At 37.0% G+C, this 19,586-nt stretch overlaps 4 protein-coding genes and 1 pseudogene across 6 annotated transcripts; 4 read left to right on the top strand and 1 right to left on the bottom strand.

The window, feature by feature from the left end:
- Positions 1-750: 750 nt before the first annotated feature.
- Positions 751-3,657, top strand: LOC106399846 (cytochrome P450 71B7). Its single transcript, XM_013840294.3, has 2 exons — positions 751-1,989; positions 2,808-3,657. The coding sequence occupies exons 1-2, from the start codon at positions 1,087-1,089 to the stop codon at positions 3,426-3,428; spliced, it is 1,524 nt and encodes a 507-aa protein (XP_013695748.2). The 5' UTR covers positions 751-1,086; the 3' UTR covers positions 3,429-3,657.
- Positions 3,658-3,922: 265 nt separating this feature from the next.
- Positions 3,923-6,350, top strand: LOC106398433 (annotated as a pseudogene).
- Positions 6,351-6,370: 20 nt separating this feature from the next.
- On the bottom strand, positions 6,371-10,080 carry LOC125578596 (mRNA export factor GLE1-like). Its single transcript, XM_048741780.1, has 15 exons — positions 9,905-10,080; positions 9,567-9,731; positions 9,279-9,431; positions 9,073-9,187; positions 8,840-8,988; positions 8,582-8,753; positions 8,325-8,493; positions 8,126-8,235; positions 7,965-8,035; positions 7,580-7,661; positions 7,377-7,436; positions 7,205-7,288; positions 7,048-7,116; positions 6,836-6,958; positions 6,371-6,772 (listed from the first exon to the last, which is right to left on the bottom strand). Coding segments are annotated over exons 1-15 (1,812 nt in total). The 5' UTR covers positions 9,907-10,080; the 3' UTR covers positions 6,371-6,484.
- A 1,582-nt stretch (positions 10,081-11,662) lies between these two features.
- Positions 11,663-16,130, top strand: LOC106400765 (disease resistance protein RFL1-like). Of its 3 annotated transcripts, none has more exons than XM_048741777.1 (2): positions 11,663-14,396; positions 15,882-16,130. In XM_048741777.1, the coding sequence occupies exons 1-2, from the start codon at positions 11,810-11,812 to the stop codon at positions 15,971-15,973; spliced, it is 2,679 nt and encodes an 892-aa protein (XP_048597734.1). In that variant the 5' UTR covers positions 11,663-11,809; the 3' UTR covers positions 15,974-16,130. The 3 variants fall into 3 exon arrangements, with proteins under 3 accessions (XP_048597734.1, XP_048597735.1, XP_048597733.1); XM_048741776.1 differs by having other exon boundaries at positions 11,665-14,383; positions 15,869-16,130; XM_048741778.1 differs by lacking the exon at positions 15,882-16,130 and having other exon boundaries at positions 11,664-14,623.
- A 2,084-nt stretch (positions 16,131-18,214) lies between these two features.
- On the top strand, positions 18,215-18,760 carry LOC106400767 (probable disease resistance protein At1g12290). Its single transcript, XM_048740588.1, has one exon. It carries the CDS (start codon positions 18,215-18,217, stop codon positions 18,758-18,760), a length of 546 nt encoding a protein of 181 aa, XP_048596545.1.
- The last annotated feature ends 826 nt before the right edge of the window (positions 18,761-19,586 follow it).

The following is a 19,586-nucleotide window of genomic DNA, read 5'->3' as shown; positions in this document are numbered from 1 at the left end:
GTTGGAAACTTAAAAGATATGTAAAGAGTGTATCGAATAAAGACACTTCATTTGTTAAAACAGTTCGATGATATCAAATCTTATGGAAAAAATCTTGTCCGTTAAATTATAAAACTGCGAAAAACTCAACTTTATATTAAATTTTTTCTCTATAAAATATGATGATATCAGCGAAAAAAACTAAAAAAATTTGCTAGTATATATATAAGAAAAAATTATGTGTCAAAATAACTCTATCTATGAAATTTTTCATAACAAAAGTATATCACATAACTTGTATGTTATTTGTAAACCTTTTTATAAAGAGTAAATAATTAATATTTAATCTTAGTAGTCTTGATAAAAATTAGTAAAAAATTAGTAAAATCTTTTTTATTTTATTAAGGAAGAATTTATTATTGGTTCTTTTATTAAATCCATAAAATAATTTTTAAATGTTATTCCCCTATATAATTTGCAGTAATTCTGAATTTTCTAATATATAAATTTTATTTTCGCTTTTAAACTTTCATCAATTGCTGCTATCATTGATTTTTTTACTTAATCTATTAGCTTCGGCTCATTGTCATTTAAATGAAACCAATAATATGCTACCTTTTTCTAGTGGTACATGTGGGTACGTATATAAAATTACATGTTACATCATATCCAAAGGAACAATGATTAAATTACTAACTTTATAGACGCAAGTGGTTGTTTTAAAAAAAAAATAATAAAATAAATAAATAGACGCAAGTGGTATTAAAATATTCTTATCAACCACAACAAAAGATTTAAGATTTAAATGTTTTTGATTTTATTATCCCACTGCAGTAAATAACAGTAGACTTTTGGAGCTGTTGGAGTTGGATTGAATCGGATGGATACATTGTCTATCTTAATCATTGACGTATGTATTAGAGTCCGTACAAACCTTGATTAATGCAAAAGTCGCCTTGTGGAAATCGCCAAATGATTATTCAAATCGTATAACACGTTTTCCAACTCCACTATAGAGTTAAACACACACAAATAATTGTCTATATATTTTAGCTTTCATCTAAGCTCAGCTCTTCATCCGAAACACATCAGAAAGAAACAAAAACAATGTCAACCTTCCTTTACTTTCTCTATCTTTTGCCTATCTTCTCAGTTTCCTTTTTCATCATATCAAAAAAGCTCAAACCCTCGAAATGGAAACTTCCTCCAGGCCCCAAGACGCTTCCCATCATCGGAAACTTGCACAACCTCAAAGGCCTGCCTCACGCGTGTTTTCGAAACCTCTCCCAAACGTACGGTCAGGTGATGCTTCTACGTTTCGGATTCGTCCCCGTGGTCGTGATCTCATCTAGAGAAGGAGCAGAGGAAGCTCTCAAGACCCAAGATCTCGAGTGTTGCAGCCGACCAGAGACGGTCGCGACAAGAATGATCTCTTACAACTTTAAAGACATAGGGTTCGCTCCTTACGGCGAGGAATGGAAAGCGTTGAGGAAGCTCGTGGTTGTGGAGCTTTTGAACATGAAGAAGTTTCAGTCGTTTAGTTACATCAGAGAGGAAGAGAATAACTTGCTGGTCAAGAAACTAACGGAATCTGCTCTGACGCACTCTCCTGTGAATTTGAAGAAGACCCTTTTCACGCTTGTTGCTAGTATCGTGTGTAGGCTTGCGTTTGGGATAGATATTCACAAGTGTGAGTTCGTTGATGAGGACAACGTTGCGGATCTTGTTCACAAGTTTGAGTTGGTCGTGGATGGTATTGCCTTCTCAGACTTTTTTCCTCGAGTGGGTTGGCTTATCGACCGAGTTTCAGGACAGAACAAGACACTGAACAATGTTTTCTCGGAGCTAGACACTTTCTTCCAGAACATTCTTGATGATCATCTTAAGCCTGGAAGAACCGTGTCAGGGAACCCTGATGTTGTTGATGTGATGGTTGATCTGATGAAGAAGCAAGAGAAAGATGGTGACTCTTTCAAGCTCACCACAGATCATTTCAAAGGAATTATCTCGGTAAGTCTTCTTCGACTTTTAAGTTCTTGCCGGCCTCCTAAACCTTTAAACTCTAAACCATATTCATAAGGTTTGAAACAATTGATAAATGATTAGTACATATATATATATTTTTTTTTGGACAAAAATGATTAGTACATATATTTTCTTGATCAACTTAAGAGTCAAATTATTTATACACACCCTTTGTTTCAAGAAAATACGTGTTTGAGTTTTTTTTATACATAACTAAAAAGACATTAAATTTTGATTATAAATCAATTATTTTGTGATTTACTATTTCCTACAATTTTAACCAATAAAAAATTCGATAAACACGATTAATTATTTGAAAATCTACAGTGTATCATTATTATCTAATTAATAATACAATGAAAAAAAATTAAAAAATGTATTTTTTAAAAAATATGGATTATTTTGAAACGTGAACAATTTTCTCAAATAGCTATTTTTAAGTTTTTATCACAAAAATAGCACTCAAAAAAGAACATGACCAAAATAACCCTTTTTATTTTGAAATTTTATTTTTTTCTTAAATTTGAAAACTTATCCCCAAAACTCCACCCATTAATTCTAAAATTTAAGTCTATATTAGTTAACCCTTGGATAAAAATACATATTTTGGTTATTTTTACTTTTTAATAAAACTTATTTTGGTTATTTTTTTCATTGAAATATATTTTTGTGAAAAAAACTTAAAAAGTCTATCATAGGGAATTTATTTAATATTTTGGGAACATGTATTTTTATTTTGCTACATCTAGGACCTGGTTCTGCTTGAAAACATTTGAAGTTAACATGTCTCCGTCTTGCTTTAGGACATATTTCTTGCTGGAGTAAACACTAGCGTCATCACACTGATCTGGGCCATGACAGAGCTGATCAGAAACCCGAGAGTGATGGAGAAAGTGCAACGCGAGATTAGGACAACACTTGGGGACAAGAAGAAGAGTCTAACAGCAGATGATCTAAACCACCTTCACTACTTCAAACTCGTGGTCAAGGAGACATTCAGGTTACACCCAGCAGCTCCACTCTTACTCCCAAGAGAAACAATGTCTCAAGTCAAGATCCAAGGCTACGACATCCCCGAGAAATCCCAGATGATGATCAACATTTACTCGATAGCACGCGATCCAAAACTCTGGACAAACCCTGATGAGTTTAACCCTGACAGGTTTCTCGACAGTTCTGTAGATTACAGGGGACTAAACTTTGAGCTTTTACCGTTTGGTTCTGGTCGGAGAATCTGTCCAGGGATGAATATGGGAATCGCCACGGTGGAGTTGGGACTGTTGAATTTGCTTTACTTCTTTAACTGGGGGTTGCCTGAAGGGAAGACTGTGAAAGACATCGACTTGGAAGAAACTGGTTCGATCATTATCAGCAAGAAAACAACTCTTGAGCTTGTTCCACTTCTTCATAACTTCAACAAATAGTCATTGCGTTATATGTTTGCCCAAAAAAACGTCAATGTGTTATATGTATATGTTCTCATCTTCTTTTCTTTTTTTACTGGTTGTGTTGTTTGGATTTTTGTTCACTTTGTATAATAGGTTAAGCAAATTAAATAGAACTAAATCTTGTATGTATGGAATTAGATATGTCAACTAAGACCGTTTTGTAGCTTGAATCCACTCGGCTCTATAAATTATTTAATTTATGTTTGGTTATATAAATCCAAAAATTTGAAAATTTCCGAAGTAAAAATCTGATATTTTAGAATTAAGCTTGTCTAGGTTAAAACCAGCTCGAAAAATTCAAAAGTTAGCCATTGGAGCAATTTTTAAATATTCAATTTTATTACGGTTGGTTTAAACCCATTATATCATAGAAAACAAAATGAAAGATGAATTAAATAAAAAAACTAATGACTTTTTCCATATTAACTAACACACCACCATGTCAATTTTATTTGAGTCTTGATAACTGCGTTGACTGTGATTAGAAAATATAAGATAAATAAAAAAGTAAAAAAAAACGAAAACAAGAGGAAAAATAAAAGTGAGAAAGAAAGTAAACTAGAGTAAATATAATTTATTAGTTGGTTTTACTTTCTTTTAACAGTAACTAGAGGTAAGAACATGAAAAATGTTTTTACCTAAATTGGTAAAATTTCAGAGTAAATAGAAGTAACTGATATTTTCCCTTCAGTATTTACTCTAGAAGTGACACACCCAACATTCTACTTTCTACAGCCCTAATCTCTCAGTGATTTGATTTAACTAACTGTTGTGTCAGCTGGCGTCAACGTTTCAACAAACGACGACTTTGGTATCATAGTCATTCTTTAATTTGAATGTGTTACGTATTGCCCTCTAACAACATGTGTCATGAATCGTTACCAAGTTTTGTCATCATCCAGGAAAAAGTCTAATCTGACTATCTTTACATTGTTTTAAGACCTTTTGGTCTAAAGTCATTCTAACTTTTGTCTTTATATTTCGCATATTCAAAACTCTGTTTCCGCCCAACCAAAAAGCAAAACAATGACAATCTTCCTATGTTTCCTCTCTTTCTTACTCTGTCTCATTCCGTTACTCATTTTAGAATATGTCAAACGCCCGAAACGAGAACTTCCTTCAGGACAAGACAACCTTCCTCCGGGACCAAAGTGGCTTCCGTTCATCGGAGTCTTTCCCAGCGTCAACAAAATGTTCCATTTATTTTTTCGGGATTTTCCCCAAAGTACGGGCCAGAGGTGCTTATCACTTTTTGAATAGACATCGTCGTGATCTCATCTAAAGAAGCAGCGGTGGAGTATCTTGAACGTTGCGACCCACCAGAGACTGTCCTCGCGTCTTCTGGTGAAGAATGGGAAACTTCAAAGTACATCGCTCTGATCAAACTTTTTAACACGAAAACTCATTCTTTCAGGTATATCAGAGAGCAAGAGAGTGACTTGTTCGTCAAGAAACTCTCTGAATCTGCTTTGAGACGTTCTCCGGTGAATCTTACGAAGACCCTTTACACATTGGTCTCTAATACGACGTGTAGAGTCATGTTCGGGAAAAATCTCGGAGAGTGCAAGTTTATCGATGATGACAGCATCGGGGAACTTGTGAAGAGGTTTGATATGTTCACAGAGTATTGTTCCTTCCCTGAAATGCTCCCTTATGGATTTGGTCGGCCCATTGACCGGATGTTCGGTCCGAGCAAGAGATCGAGAAAGGCGTTTTCGGAACTCAGCGCTTTCTTTCAGAGCATTCTTGATGAGCGTCTCGAGTCTGGGGGAATGGTATTAGAAAACCAGGATATCATCATCGACCTGATGATCGATATGGTAAAGGAGCAAGAGGAAGACATAGATTCAATCAAGCTCACAACTGATTATCTCAAAACAATCATCACGGTAAGTTCTGACTTATAGTTAAACCTGTAATGTGAATGCCACAGTAGTCACATCTTTGATATGTGCAGTGAATAAACGACAAATGCAAACTAACTTTTCAAGAATGCAAAACGAATTTAGGCAAATACCTGTTTAGAGTTTTTGTATTGATTATGTGAATGAATCAATTTATAATTTCTTAAATCCGTATTTATATTAGTCTCAAAATCCTAATTACATTTTCCTTTAGAAAAACATCTTTATTTTAGAAAAAAATAATTTTTCTTATCCTAAAAATTATACCATATCCCCCCATCCTCTAGATGTTCGTTCTTGATAACTAATGCTAGTCTTTTTACTGATGTACAGAGATTTAAGATACTTCCAAAATTAACAATATGTTACTTGTATGCGTATGTGTCAGGACATGTTTCTTGCGCAAGTGAATACAAGTGTCACCACTTTGGTCTGGGCGATGACAGAGCTTATCAGAAACCCAAGAGTTATGAAGCAAGTGCAAGACGAGATTAGGACAAAACTTGGGGAAAAGAAGGAGAGGGTTACGGAAGATGATCTAGACCAGCTTCATTACATAAGGCTCGTGGTTAAAGAGACATTCCGATTACACCCAACCATTCCACTTTTGCCTCCAGGTGGCCAATGGTCTGGAGACAAGATCCAAGGTTATGATATTCCCAAGAAAGCCCTGATCATGATCAATGTCCATGGTATCGCACGCGATCCAAAAGTCTGGACAGACCCTGATGAGTTTAATCTTGATAGATTTGTCAACAGTTCCATAGCTGACAAACGACTTGAGTTTGAGCTATTACCGGTTGGTTCTGGTAAGAGAATATGTCCTGAGACGAGGATGGCCACTGTGGAGTTGGGACTGTTGAACCTCCTCTACTTCTTCGATTGGGAATTGCCACAGGGTAAAAGGGTCAAGGACATTGACTTGGATGAAACTGGAATTATCACTCTCAGCAAAAGAACAGCTCTTGAACTCGTTCCAGTTCTTCATCACTGAATCTTAATGAGAGAAAAAAATAAGAGAGAAAGAATGTTTCCATGATTCAGCTTCTTGTGTTTGTTTTTTTTTTCAAATAGTGGTGTAACATTGTTACATTCTATAAGTTTTTTATCTAACTAATGATACATGAATCAATAATAGTCTCTGTAATAGTTGTTCCCCTGGTAACGTTGGTTGTTGCTCTGATGAACTTCTTCAGCTGTAATCTCAGCAGACAAAGTATTCGTCTGCATGGTTCTCCCTACAGGCTCCTTGAGATACATCTGGTCATCCAAGTACGCCGTGATATCAGTTATGATCGTCTGCAGATTCGATGCGTCCTTTCTCGCCCTCAGTCTTGGCAAGAAATGCTCTCTGACAATGTTCACAACTTTCAAGAACTGAGATCTATACCTCTGGTGAAGACCAAACCCTGCCATCTACACATACCATAGTCAAGATTTAGATATGTTTTTTTTTAATTCAGAAAGCGTTCTTGGTACCTGGAGAAATGCGTTTAAAGCTGTTGCGGTAGCTCTGGTGGCTGAGGTTTTGTTAAGGAACCGAGCAAGCCAAGCCCATCCTTGATCAATCCCATGAATGTTAGTAACACCTCGAATATCGTTCTGTCATTTACCAAAATAAAAGAACTCATATTTATGTGTAAAATAGCAATGTAGAAGACATATAGATGAATAAAGACTAAAAAAAAAACCTGAACAAGTGCACCGTAGAGTCTCATTGTGGAATCTAGTTGTTCATATGCGTCTGAGTCCCAAGCTGACTGAAATAAGTTACAGAGACGATTATTAACAATGGTTTTTTTTCTTAAATTTGGGTCAAAGTCACTTTTAAAAGAAGATTAGTTTTACCTGTGAGTTAAGAATATGTTTTGGGACAGTGTAATTGCAAGCTTTGTGGAATTCAGCAAGAACAATATCCATTGCTTGTGGAAACTGTGTGCATCAATGGTTAGATGATGTTCAGTAACAGCAAAGAGAGTTTTAACTACAGAACCAACAACAAAATTCTAGGATCTTGTACCTGTGAGGTGACGTAAACGATGACGTAGCTGCCTGCAAAATGATCTTTAGCCGAGACTATCTGAAAGAATCAACAAATCTTAATGCCATCAGTCCCAGTTTTCTTATCACAAGAGTCTAGTCCAGCATATGAACATATCGCAGAGGACAACAATCTGAGTCGATTCCAACATCTAACATAAACAGACCACATACACAAGTTACCTTCTTTGCAAAAGTTGCAATACTGATGGACACCGGACAACGAGGGTCTCTGAATATTTTGACAATTTCGTTGCTTTTCTTACTGCAAAACCAAAGCAGAAATAACTTAAGTTAAAAAAAAGACTGAAGAATTAACAAAACTCTGTAAGAGACGCCTAGATGAGCTTAACAAACGTTCTTCAACTCTATTTGAATCTTTCTTACCAAATGCTAAAATTGACATTTTCACAAGTAACAAAAGATCAAGGCTCCTATATTAAAACGCTAAAAGAGACATATACCACTAGAGAAAAGAAAGGGCAAAGCTGTTATCGAATGAAACAGCTGATCTTAACCTTGTCTGAGGGAAAACTAACAGATTAGATGAAGAAACCATGAATCATACCTGACATTATCCTTTGTTCCTCTTATTTGCTTTATAGCCCTTGTAATTTGCTTCTCAAAGCTGCTAAAGTCCTACAAAGAGTAATAAAAGAATCAGATGGCTTGTGAGCAAATGGGATGATATGATTAACAAACATAAGAACATAAGAAAAAGATAGATACCTCATTTGGACGTGATCTTAGCGACTGGTTTGTAGCTTCTAACTCTTCGAGCTTCTTCAACCTGTGATTCTCCAATGTCAAAGCACTTTCTGCAGCTTGGATTGATTTACCTAGCATCATTAATAAAGAACAAACACAACACAAAATGAGATCATGGCAACGTAGAAGACCACTGTGTATTCAGTAGAAAACAGCTTACCCCCAGCTTGAGCATTGGAAGCAGCTGAGCTTCTCTCCCTCTCAGCCTTCTCTTCCGCAATTCTTTGTTCAGCAGCTTTGCGATCTGTTGCTTCCTTTTCAGCTGCTTCTTTAGCTGCTTTTCTCTCAGCTTCTTTCTTTGCTTCTTCAGCTCTGAGTTTTGCTTGCATCTAGAAGAAACCAAAGAGAGAAATAAATCAAGCAAGCTGAGTAGGCTAAGGATAACAAACATAGAGTTCAATTAATAAAAAAACATACTTCAGCCTCTGCGCGAGCTTTCTCTTGACGTATCTTCTCTTCTTGGTGTGCCCTTTCTCTCCTCCTTGCTTCCTCCTGAGCTTCCTCGCTCCTTATTTTCCTTTCTTCTATTTGCGATTTGATTTCATGTTCACGTTGGATTGCAGTCAGATGAGTATCCAGTGCTTCAGCACTAGAACACAGCAACAAGAAAAAAAAACTCATTTATTTTCCAAAACCTGCAGACACTAGAAGGAAAAACAATGAAGAATAGCTTACACTTTTCGCTGGTACTGAAGATCAAGTTTACGCTCCACTTCTTTTCTAGTTTCTTTATACTTTTCAACCCGGGCTATTGCAGAGCGAGACGTTTCAATCTCTTGCAATATCTCCGTTTCAACAACTGATACTTGACTCCTAATATCTTCCTGTTATCAAAAGATTCAAATTATCATCCAGTTATTATATACCAATCAAAATACAAACACCCAACAAGTATCTATTTGCCTCACCTTAACTTCGGTTTGGTGGTCGTTGATCACCTCATACAGGGCACTCTCCGCCAAACCCATCTTACTCAACAGAAAGGACTCGGGTTCAGAGTCAAACTCATCATCAGACTCATCACTGTATGAACAAGAACTTACGATTAAAACAGCATGAAGAAGTCTTCCCTAATTTTGAAACAAGCTAGCAAGGGAGAGTTGGTAGTAATCACCTCCAGTACAGATCATCACAGGCAAAACGTGTCCCTTTCGTACAGAGTTGACGATGCTCTTCTTCTTCTTCTTCTTCACTCTCTTCATCTACATCACTCTCCATCTCATCTTCTGATACACGCATTACAAATCCTCCACCTCTCCTTCCCATCCTTTTAAACAAACCAACGTAACATGAGAAGCAGTTCTCTACTTTCTAAATATTATACTAAACAAACCCCAAACCAATGCAGAACTCAATAAAGAGCTAAAACACTGAATCAAAAGAGAGAGAGATGTATATATACCGTAAGGCTGTGTGAGTGAGAGGCTGAGGAAACTTTGAAAAGACATTGAGCTTCTTCTCAACAGACTCGATTTCAGAGAGTAAGCTAGCGAAGTTCCAGTTAGGCTCAGGGTCGATGCTAATCCCATCGACACTTCTCGGACAAGGAGGTTCCAAAACAATCCCCCTGCAAAGGCAAAAATAAACCAACTTTGAAACAGAGAGAGAATAGTAAAAACCCCAAAAAGAATCGAAATTTGAGAAACCCTAAAGGAACCCAACTCGCTGATGAGCTGAATCAAGAACACACCCACACGCATCTGAGTTTCGAAAGTTCACAATGAGATGTCGGAAACTTACATTGTTGGTTCACTGGTGAAAAAGAGAGAATCAATTTACAGAGGAGATCGTCTCGCTTCTTCTCTGGAAGCGATAAAGTTCATGCCTTTGTTTTCTAGACTCTTTGAATCCAAGAATTTAGCAGCACCCTCTGTGTAGAGCGCGAGCCCCAATGGGGACGAGGAAGCGTAATATCAACGCCAAACGATGTCGTTTCCATGAGTCAAAGAAAATAAAACCCGCGGTTACGAAGAACCGGTCGGTTTAAATCAGAACAGTGTAATACTAGTTCCCAATACTAATGGGCCTACGCACCAAAGTTAGTAGTTTGGGTTTAAACTTAGGCCGATATTTATTTTGGGAAATCTTGTGATTATGACAAAGCACACAAAAGGAGTAATTACTTGGACGTAGGTTAAACTTCAACAGTTGTTGATTACACACTTTTAAGTCTCTCTTAATTTGTGAAAAAGGTGTTGTCAGATCTATAATCACTTTAGACTAAATTTAATTTATCTTAGAAATAGAATAGACCTGCGTTCCAGGTTATATTTCGACTTTGTTAATTTATTTTGATAGTCTACTTTCTACTTTTAGAAAACTGTTGATTATCCTTCGCCTAAAATGTATATAATTGTTTCATATATACACCTAATGTCATGAACTTGCCGTGAAACAAAAAACATTATCCTTCAAGCTATATATTGACATTTCTTCAGTTTGATATGTACAATTCAAAATGTGGTTCACTCTTTTGATTATCAGAAATATTAACATGGCTAATGACTCAACAACTTGAACTTTGATTCGTTGTTTTAACGGTGAATATTGATTTGATCCATTTGAGAAGACGGTTTGGTAAATATACTGCTCAAGTTGATGCCTTCTCTAGACCGATCTCGCAAGGTTGATTTTTAGTTTATGAGACTTCTCATAGTGTAAGATATGGATGGCAGTTACATACGTTTTAGGTCTTCAAAGTAACTCATGTTAAAAATCTTATATTAGTATATCATACGTTGATCAACATGGAAAAGAAGGCAACTCTTATACTAACGTAAATGTTAAAACTTAAAACATAGCTTATAATTGATGATATATGAAATAGTAAAGTAAGAACATTTCTTAATGACAAATACATTTTACTCCTCACAACGCTCTCCATCTATAAATAAGACTATTGCAAAATGATTCTCCAGCACACAAAAGAAACAAGAAAACACAATCATACAGGCAATGACAAGAAAAGAGCCAAAACACCTGTCTTGCACTTTCCCTTTATTATGTTTCTTCTTCTCTTTCATTGCACACACCGTCCCAAATAGAGGTATTTTCGTTATGTATATTAAAACAACAATATAATGTTTATTTTGTATTCATATGAAATATATATATAAATATATTATTAATTTATGATTTTAATGAGACCATATATTTACATAAGATTTTTTTTTTAAATATTATTTTATCAATTTATTTTATATTGTGAACCGGCCTAATTCGGAATTGAAAAAATTTATAAATTTATCAAAATTATTAATTTATCGAGTATTAATTTATAGAGCTTCTATGTGATTTGTTCCCGATTATCAATCTTCCAATAGTTCTAGCATTTATAAATGTTTCTGTGCTAATTAAGTACTATATAAGTGGGATGTTTCCATAATGTAAGAAAGTGGTTAACACTTCTGAAGGGGTAGGCTTAAGTATCTTGATATCGATGATGGAGATACAGTAGCACCTTTGGACTTTTGCACTCTTTGCTTTCCCGGAGACAGTATTGATTATTCAACAACCTTATCTTTTTTGCTTGGTCTTAAAGTGTTAAGACAGCAACAACCACAAAACCTTATCTTCCATTTCCTTCCCTTCTAATAATTGTTTAGCTTATGTTTCCTTCTCTATCTCTCTTTGTGTTGTGCATCAATGGGAGGCTGTTTCTCTGTCTCAGTGTCATGTGATCAAGTGGTGAATCAAGTCTTCCAATGTCTATGCCTCAAAGGAAGTTATATCCACAACCTCCCCCAGAATCTACTGACTCTCCAGAAAGCCATGGGAGCTCTCAAGGCGAAGAGAGATGATGTTCAAAGGAAGGTAGAGAGAGAAGAGTTTACTGGACAGCGCCGAAGGCTTGATCAAGTCCAGGTATGGCTTACGAGTATCCTCACAATGGAAAACCAATATAATGAGCTTCTTAGTACTAGTGAGCTCGAGCTTGAAAGGTTGTGTCTTTGTCGATTATACTCTAAAAATGTGAAAAAGAGTTATCTTTATGGGAAAAGAGTTACGGGTATGCTGGAGGAAGTCAAGAGTCTTAGTTCTCAGGGAGAATTTAATGCGGTGACTGATGAAACTCCTATAGCGGAGGGTGAAGAGTTGCCTATCCAACCAACCATAGTTGGTCAGGAAACAATGCTCGAAATGTTATGGAACCGTCTGATGGAAGATAGAGTTGGGATTGTTGGTCTGTATGGTATGGGTGGGGTTGGCAAAACCACCCTTCTCACGCAGATCAACAATAGGTTTTCTGAAAGAGGGCATGGATTCGAGGCTGTGATATGGGTTGTGGTGTCACAAAATGCAACAGTCCATAAGATTCAAGGGAGCATCGGTGAAAAGCTAGGCCTTGTGGGGAAAGAGTGGGACGAGAAAAGTGAGATGAAGAGAGCTCGAGACATCCACAACGTTCTTAGGAAGAAGAAGTTTGTGTTGTTTCTGGATGATATGTGGGAGAAAGTGAATTTAAGTACGATTGGAGTCCCATATCCGAGCAGGGTAAATGGAAGCAAAGTAGCATTTACCACACGCTCTCGAGATGTGTGTGGAGGCATGGAGGTTGATGACCCGATCGAAGTCCGTTGTCTGGACACGGACAAAGCCTGGGATTTATTCAAAAAGAAAGTCGGGGAAAACACGTTGGGAAGCCACCAAGACATTCCCGAGCTCGCAAGGAAAGTCGCTGGTAAATGTCGTGGCCTACCATTGGCACTTAATGTTATTGGTGGAACTATGGCGAGCAAAAACTCAGTACAAGAGTGGCGTCGAGCAGTTGATGTGTTGACTTCATCTGCGACAGAGTTTTCAGGCATGGAAGATAAGATTCTTCCGATATTGAAGTTTAGCTACGATAGTTTGGATGGTGAGATGACCAAGTCATGTTTTCTATATTGCTCTCTGTTTCCTGAAGATGGTCTCATTTATAAGGAGGAACTGATAGAGTACTGGATAGGTGAAGGGTTCATAGATGAGAAGGAAGGTAGAGAGAGGGCAATGAACCAAGGTTATGAGATACTCGGGACCCTTGTCCGTGCATGTTTGTTGTTGGTTGAGGAAATAAGATACGCAGCCGAAGAATATGTAAAAATGCATGATGTGGTGCGGGAGATGGCCATGTGGATAGCTTCGGATCTAGGAAAGAATAAAGAAAGATGTATCGTACAAGCTCGTGCCGGGATACGTGAAATACCCAAAGTGAAGAACTGGAAAGATGTGAGAAGAATTTCGTTGATGGAAAATTATATTCAAACCATATCTGGGAGACCTGAGTGTCCTGAACTTATAACTCTCAACCTTCGAGAAAACCGCTCTCTGGAAGAGATATCAGATGTATTCTTTCAGTCTATGCCAAAGCTTCTGGTTTTGGATTTATCAGATTGTATTCTCAGTGGATTTCGAATGGATATGTGCAATCTGGTTTCCTTGAGATACCTTAACTTGTTAGGGACAAAGATATCAGAATTACCTTTTGGTTTAGAACGGTTGAAAATGCTAACACATCTGAATTTGGAGGGGACGAGCCTTGAGAGTTTAGAAGGGATATCAGGATTGTCAAGCTTGAGGACACTGAAGCTACGAGGTTGCAGAGTGCGGCTAGATATGAGCCTCATGAAGGAGCTGCAGCTCTTACAACATATAGAGTATATAACCGTAAGTATCTCGTCAAGTACTTTGGTTGGGGAGAAATTGTTCCATGACCCCAGAATTGGAAGATGCATCCAACATGTTCGTATTGAGGAGTTGTTTGGGGAAGAGCGAGTAAAAGTAATAGTTTTGCCATCTTTGGATGGTCTCTGTGAACTCTTCATACGCAGGTGTGAAATGTTGGAGGAGATAAAGATAGAGAAGACACCATGGAACAAAAGCCTGTCAAGTCCATGCTTCTCAAACCTCACTCAAGTAGATATACAATCTTGTAACGGTCTAAAGGATTTGACGTGGCTGTTGTTCGCTCCGAACCTTGCTCATCTTCGTGTGGCTGACTCAGTGCAACTAGAGGAGATAATAAGCAAAGAGAAAGCTGAGAGTGTTTTAGAGAATAATATTATTATTCCTTTCCAGAAACTAGAATTTCTTTACTTGACCGATTTGCCTGAGCTGAAGAGCATCTACTGGAATGCTCTGCCATTTCAACGTCTGAGAAAACTCTACATACGCAGTGACTGTCCGAAGCTGAGAAAGCTTCCTCTGAATTCTAAAAGCGTCCTTAACGTTGAAAAGTTGGTCATAGAGTGCCCTGATAAAGAATGGATAGAAAGAATTGAATGGGAGGACGAAGCCACAAGACTCCGTTTCTTACCTTTATGTAGGACTTGAAAACCGGATAATCTTATAAACTATTGTTCTGTTTCTCTTCTTTTTTTCTTCTTCTTCTGAAATTGCGTTTGCCTACTCTCTTTCTTCTACCCTGTTTCCAGACCGTCTTTCGTTTTCTTGTAAGTCTAATAAATGTCTCTCTTTGAATTTGTGCCACCACCTGAGATCAAGATTACTGTTTTTTTCTTCTTCTTCTGAGGCTCGTGCTCTTAAGCCAATCATTATTGGTTGCAAAGACTAATGACAAGTTTCAGACTTACTGTAAAGATCAATGGTTAGAAAGGGTTCAGTGGGAAGATAATGCTACTGAAGAGCGTTTCTTGATTTGCTCTCAAAATGTATAACGAACAAAGTTTTTTTTTTATGTTTTATTGTATATCTCTATGCTAAAAGTTTGTGGTCTTCTTTGTTAATGTTATTGTAATGAACAATGCAATTTTTTTCATGCTTGCTTTGTCGATTGTTGAGACTTCAAATGTAAATGTATTTTGATTTGATATGAACCTCGTCTCTGTACACCACTATGTATCTGAATCCAAATAAGAACATGAGCCAATGATTGATCGTCAAAAACACGTGGCAACATCTGAATCGCCGGATCAAATACAAAGTCAACGGTCGTAAATTCCCGCCAGAGAAAAAAACAGATACAAAGAAACAAAACAAGAGAATGAAAAGCAGTTGGTCCTCATTTTTTTTTTTCTAAAACAAGAGTTTTTGGATCGGTTTATCATTATAGATGTGTACTTTCATCGATCCAATTGCTTAGGAGATTGAGTTCGAGTTAACTTTAGCTGGGAGTGAGCTAGTGGAACCAAGTGCACACCACGTGTTTGATAAATTAGCTCAGTGAATTTTTTTTTTCTGGAACACCTGAGATTCACTTAGTCCTGAGTCTATTTCTCATCGGTAACTGGAGTCTAAATTCCAAACCTGAGAAATTTTCTTGTTACCTTCATTCAGGTTCAGGTGATATGAACTCTGAAGTGTTATGTTTCTCTCCCTTTTACCACTGTCTCTTATGTTTTGTCATAAAATTTTCGTGGAATTTTCAGTTTCCTGTGTGAAAATAGTTTAATTGGAGTGAAGGAAAAACATCAACAGTGTGACTGAGCAATGTGATTCTTCCCGTCCATGCTAATGTTTACTAAGGAACAACAAGAGGTATTCCTCTTTTTTGTAAACTATGAGAATTAGCTCATGCCCTTGTACTCAGAGAGTAACAACTCTTTCAAGCAAACCAGGTTTTCACAATATCTACTCTTTGTGTTTGCTATACTTTAAAAAAAAAAAATATTGCCATTCCTCCCTTTTTCCGTTTTTTTTGGGATTGTATTTGAATTAGAATGTGTTAATGGTGGTCTGCAAGTGTTTTTTTCTAGTGAAAAGTTGGTCATAGAGTGCCATGATAAAGAATGGTTAGAAAGAGTTGAATGGGAGGACGATGCCACAAGACTCCGTTTCTTACCTTTATGTACGACCCACATGATCTTCTAAACTGTTTTTCTGTTTCTCTCTTTTTCTTCTTCTGAAATTGTATTTTGCCTACTCTGTTTCTTCTACCTCTGTATGATTATGTGGATGGTTTGCATGATCACTCATATTATCTAGGAAATTTGTCTTATGAAAAAGCTTGATTTTAAACTGTGTTAAATCTCGGTTTGTCCTAAAATCATCATTTATTCCCAGTTTTGACAAAAACAAATTGTCATAATTTGTCCCTAGCAAAAGATTGCCATTCCCGTTCGCCAAATTGTAACGTGGCAAAATTTGGTTCGTCAGATTAAAACACATCAGTAGGCTAACCATTGAAAGGAAACGGCTATATTTACCCGCCGCCAAATAAAAAAATCTTTACTTAACAGATTGTGATGGTGTTTATGTCTCTGTTAGACTGTTACTATGGTTTCTGGATTCGTGTTTAGTTTGTGGGTCTAGGGTTGATAAATTATAATAGATACTTTCATTATGGATCTTGTTGCTTTTGCTTGCAACATTTAATGACAACTCGTGGAACCAAGTGCATACTACTCGTCTGATGAATTGTCTCTGTGAAGAACTTTAGGAGGACCATCTTTCATTTTCTTTAGGAAAGTCTACATGTTTCTCTGCGACCACTCTTTTTTTTCTTCTTCTAAGCTAAGGTTAGTGCTCTTAAGCCAATCGTTATAGCTTGCAAAGGCTAAATGAGCGTATCCAAGCTCTTTGCCTGTTGGATGAGAATCCTTAACTTGTATTGTATTGTACTTATATTATTAAGTTGTTGCATATGGTGGATAGAAACGAAATAATCAGAGGTTTTTTTTGTTGGCTAGTCTCAAGGAAAACAATTGTTGATTACACTTGTTATGTTTTCTTTTGCAAGAGCTTTATGGCAAAACTGCAGACTGAGCTTGATGTGGCTACGAGCCATGCTCCTAGCCTCTACTCAAGGGATATTAAATCAACGGTACATAAACTCTAAAACCCTTAAAACATATATGTTATGATAGTCCTTAGCTATTATTGTTCTTATCTCATTAAGTTTCTTATATCTCTCTGATGTTGAATTAAGACAAATCATCTCGATTGATTGAAAACTAAATTGATGTCTCGTCGATGAAGTGCTTTAGACTGCGTAGTTTTTGGCAGTTAAGTTGCTTTAGCTGAGCTTGTTGGTCAACACTCGCATGGTTTATAATTCTACCTACTCCTCTTTGGCTTTCGTAGTTGATTCCTGATCTTAATTGTAACTTCCTAATCCGTGTTTTATGCAAATTCTTCGAGAGAATAATATTTTACTGAATTAATAGTTTGTCTAAATATTTTAAGTAGACCTAAGAGACTTGGTTTGTTTTAGGTCTCAGCTTTACTACAAAAGAATCCAATAAACGGCTTGTTATTACTTACTGATAACTATAAAATACAAGACCTCAGTTTTTGGTTAGACAGAAATAGTTTAAAAAGAGTATAGAAATGGTTTGTTTTAGGTCTCAGTTTTTTCTCTGTTCCCTTGTCAGGTGATCAAGTATTGAGAGATGTTTCTTGCCTTTCATGCTTCAAAGCGAGTCACATTAAGATTCTTGAGGAGAATCTAGCAGCTATGCAGAGAGACATGGAAGAGCTCAAGGCAAGAAGGCCAATGATATACACAACTTCATGAAGGACAAGAGATTCACGTTGTTGCTGGATGATGTGTGGACGAAAGTGGACTTACCAAAGATAGGAGTCCCATCACCTACAAAGAAAAACAAATGCAAAATAGCATTCACCACCCGCTCCCGAGAGGTGTGTGTGCAGATGGGGGTTGCTGACCCCATTGAAGTCCAGCGCCAAAGCTAGTTGTTTTGAATATGTCGTTCAATGAGCTCAAGGAATTGCCGGAGGAGATATCAGGTTTGCTCGCTTTGCGATATCTCAACTTGTCACGGACCAAGATAGAGCGGTTGCCTGATGGTTTAGGAAGGTTGAAACGTCTTAGACATCTCAATTTGGAAATGACGAAGAGGCTCAAGAGCGTTGATGGGTTATCAGATGTATCAAGTTTAGGGGGTATTGAGACTACAAGGTTCCAACGTTACCCTTGATGCTAGCACAATAGAGGAGCTGCAACACTTGGGAAGACTAGAAAGCTTAAACATAGACATCTCCTCAAGTTCAGATTTGAAGCAGTTGTCTAGAGTTCAGGGGTTGGCATTTATTATTGAAGAAGTATGTATTAGAGATATTCATGTAGCATATCTTGTTTTGCTAACAACAATGGAGCAACTCCGTAAGATCGTCATAAAGAGTTGTGGTGTAGAGGAGATTGAGATCGGGAGGGTATCATACGACACGTTTCTGATAAAGCCGACACTAAAGAACCTCTCAAGTGTGATTATAACTGGCTGCGATGGCCTTAAGGATCTGACGTGGCTGTTGTTTGTTCCAAAGCTTGCTCACCTTAAGCTTCAAAGGTTAGATGAGGTAGAAGAGATCATAAGCGAGAAGAGAACGACAGGTGAGCAAAACGCTGGAAGAACAAAGACTCCGTTTGATAAACTTGAAAGGCTTGAATTGAGTAACTTACCGATGTTGAGGAGCATATACAGGACTCCTCTGCTCTTCCCTTGTCTAAAGAAGATTGGTGTTGAAAGGTGTCCAACACTGAGAAAGCTTCCACTCAGTTCTGGAAGTTGTCTTGGTGGTGATGAACTTGTCATCAGTTACAGTGATGATGAATGGATAGAAAGGGTTCAATGGGAAGATAAAGCCACTGAAGAACGTTTCTTGCTTTGCTGTGAAAAGGTATGGAGTTTTCCATAACCAACAAAGTGCCTTTACTCTTTTTTTTTTGTATCTTCATAATAAAAGTTTGTGGTCTTCTTGGCTTGTGCTGTGAAGCAAAGCCGTTCTCTTCTTTGTCTGTGTGTTGCTATCCTTTATTATGGTTTGTGGTCTTCATAATAAAAGTTTGTGGTCTCCATAATAAAAGTTTTTGGTCTCCATAATAAAAGTTTGTGGTCTTCTTTTTTTTTTGCATCTCCATAATAAAAGTTTGTGGTCTTCTTGGCTTGTGCTGTGAAGCAAAGCCGTTCTCTTCTTTGTCTGTGTATCTCCATATTTTTATCCTCTCTTTTGTTTGCTTTGGATTGTATTTGAACCACAAAGAGTTAAATGTTTTAATCTAATAAATAATGTGATATTATCCTTTTCGCTTACTCTGTCGATTGTTGAGACTTCAAAAAGTAATGTGGCTGTATTGTGTAGACTAGATTGTAATGTGTTTTAATTTGATACGAATCTTGCGTCTTTCGCTCCTGCTTCCAATGAAAGTCTAGAATTATAATGGATACGTTGAGTACCTTCTGGATATGGAAGCTCAAGAGTCTGGTCTCTCTATAGAACTGAGTGCACACCACTATGTATGATGAATTGTTTCTCTATGAACCACAATAAGAACAATATAATTGAATCGTCCGATCAATTTAACCGGTGTAACTTTCAAACGCGACAGTTCAAATGCGAAAAAATATTAAATATTAATTTTGTGAAATATTTTTTCTATTTACTATGGTAAAAAAACAAATATAACATTTCATATTTTTAGCTACTATTAACTAGACTTGAGACTAAACATGAGATATAGGCG

This window comes from Brassica napus, chromosome A9 (genome assembly GCF_020379485.1).
Source record: "Brassica napus cultivar Da-Ae chromosome A9, Da-Ae, whole genome shotgun sequence".
NCBI lineage: Eukaryota > Viridiplantae > Streptophyta > Magnoliopsida > Brassicales > Brassicaceae > Brassica > Brassica napus.
The sequence above is the reverse complement of the archived record's forward strand: the minus strand, read 5'-3'. Positions and strand labels throughout refer to the sequence as shown.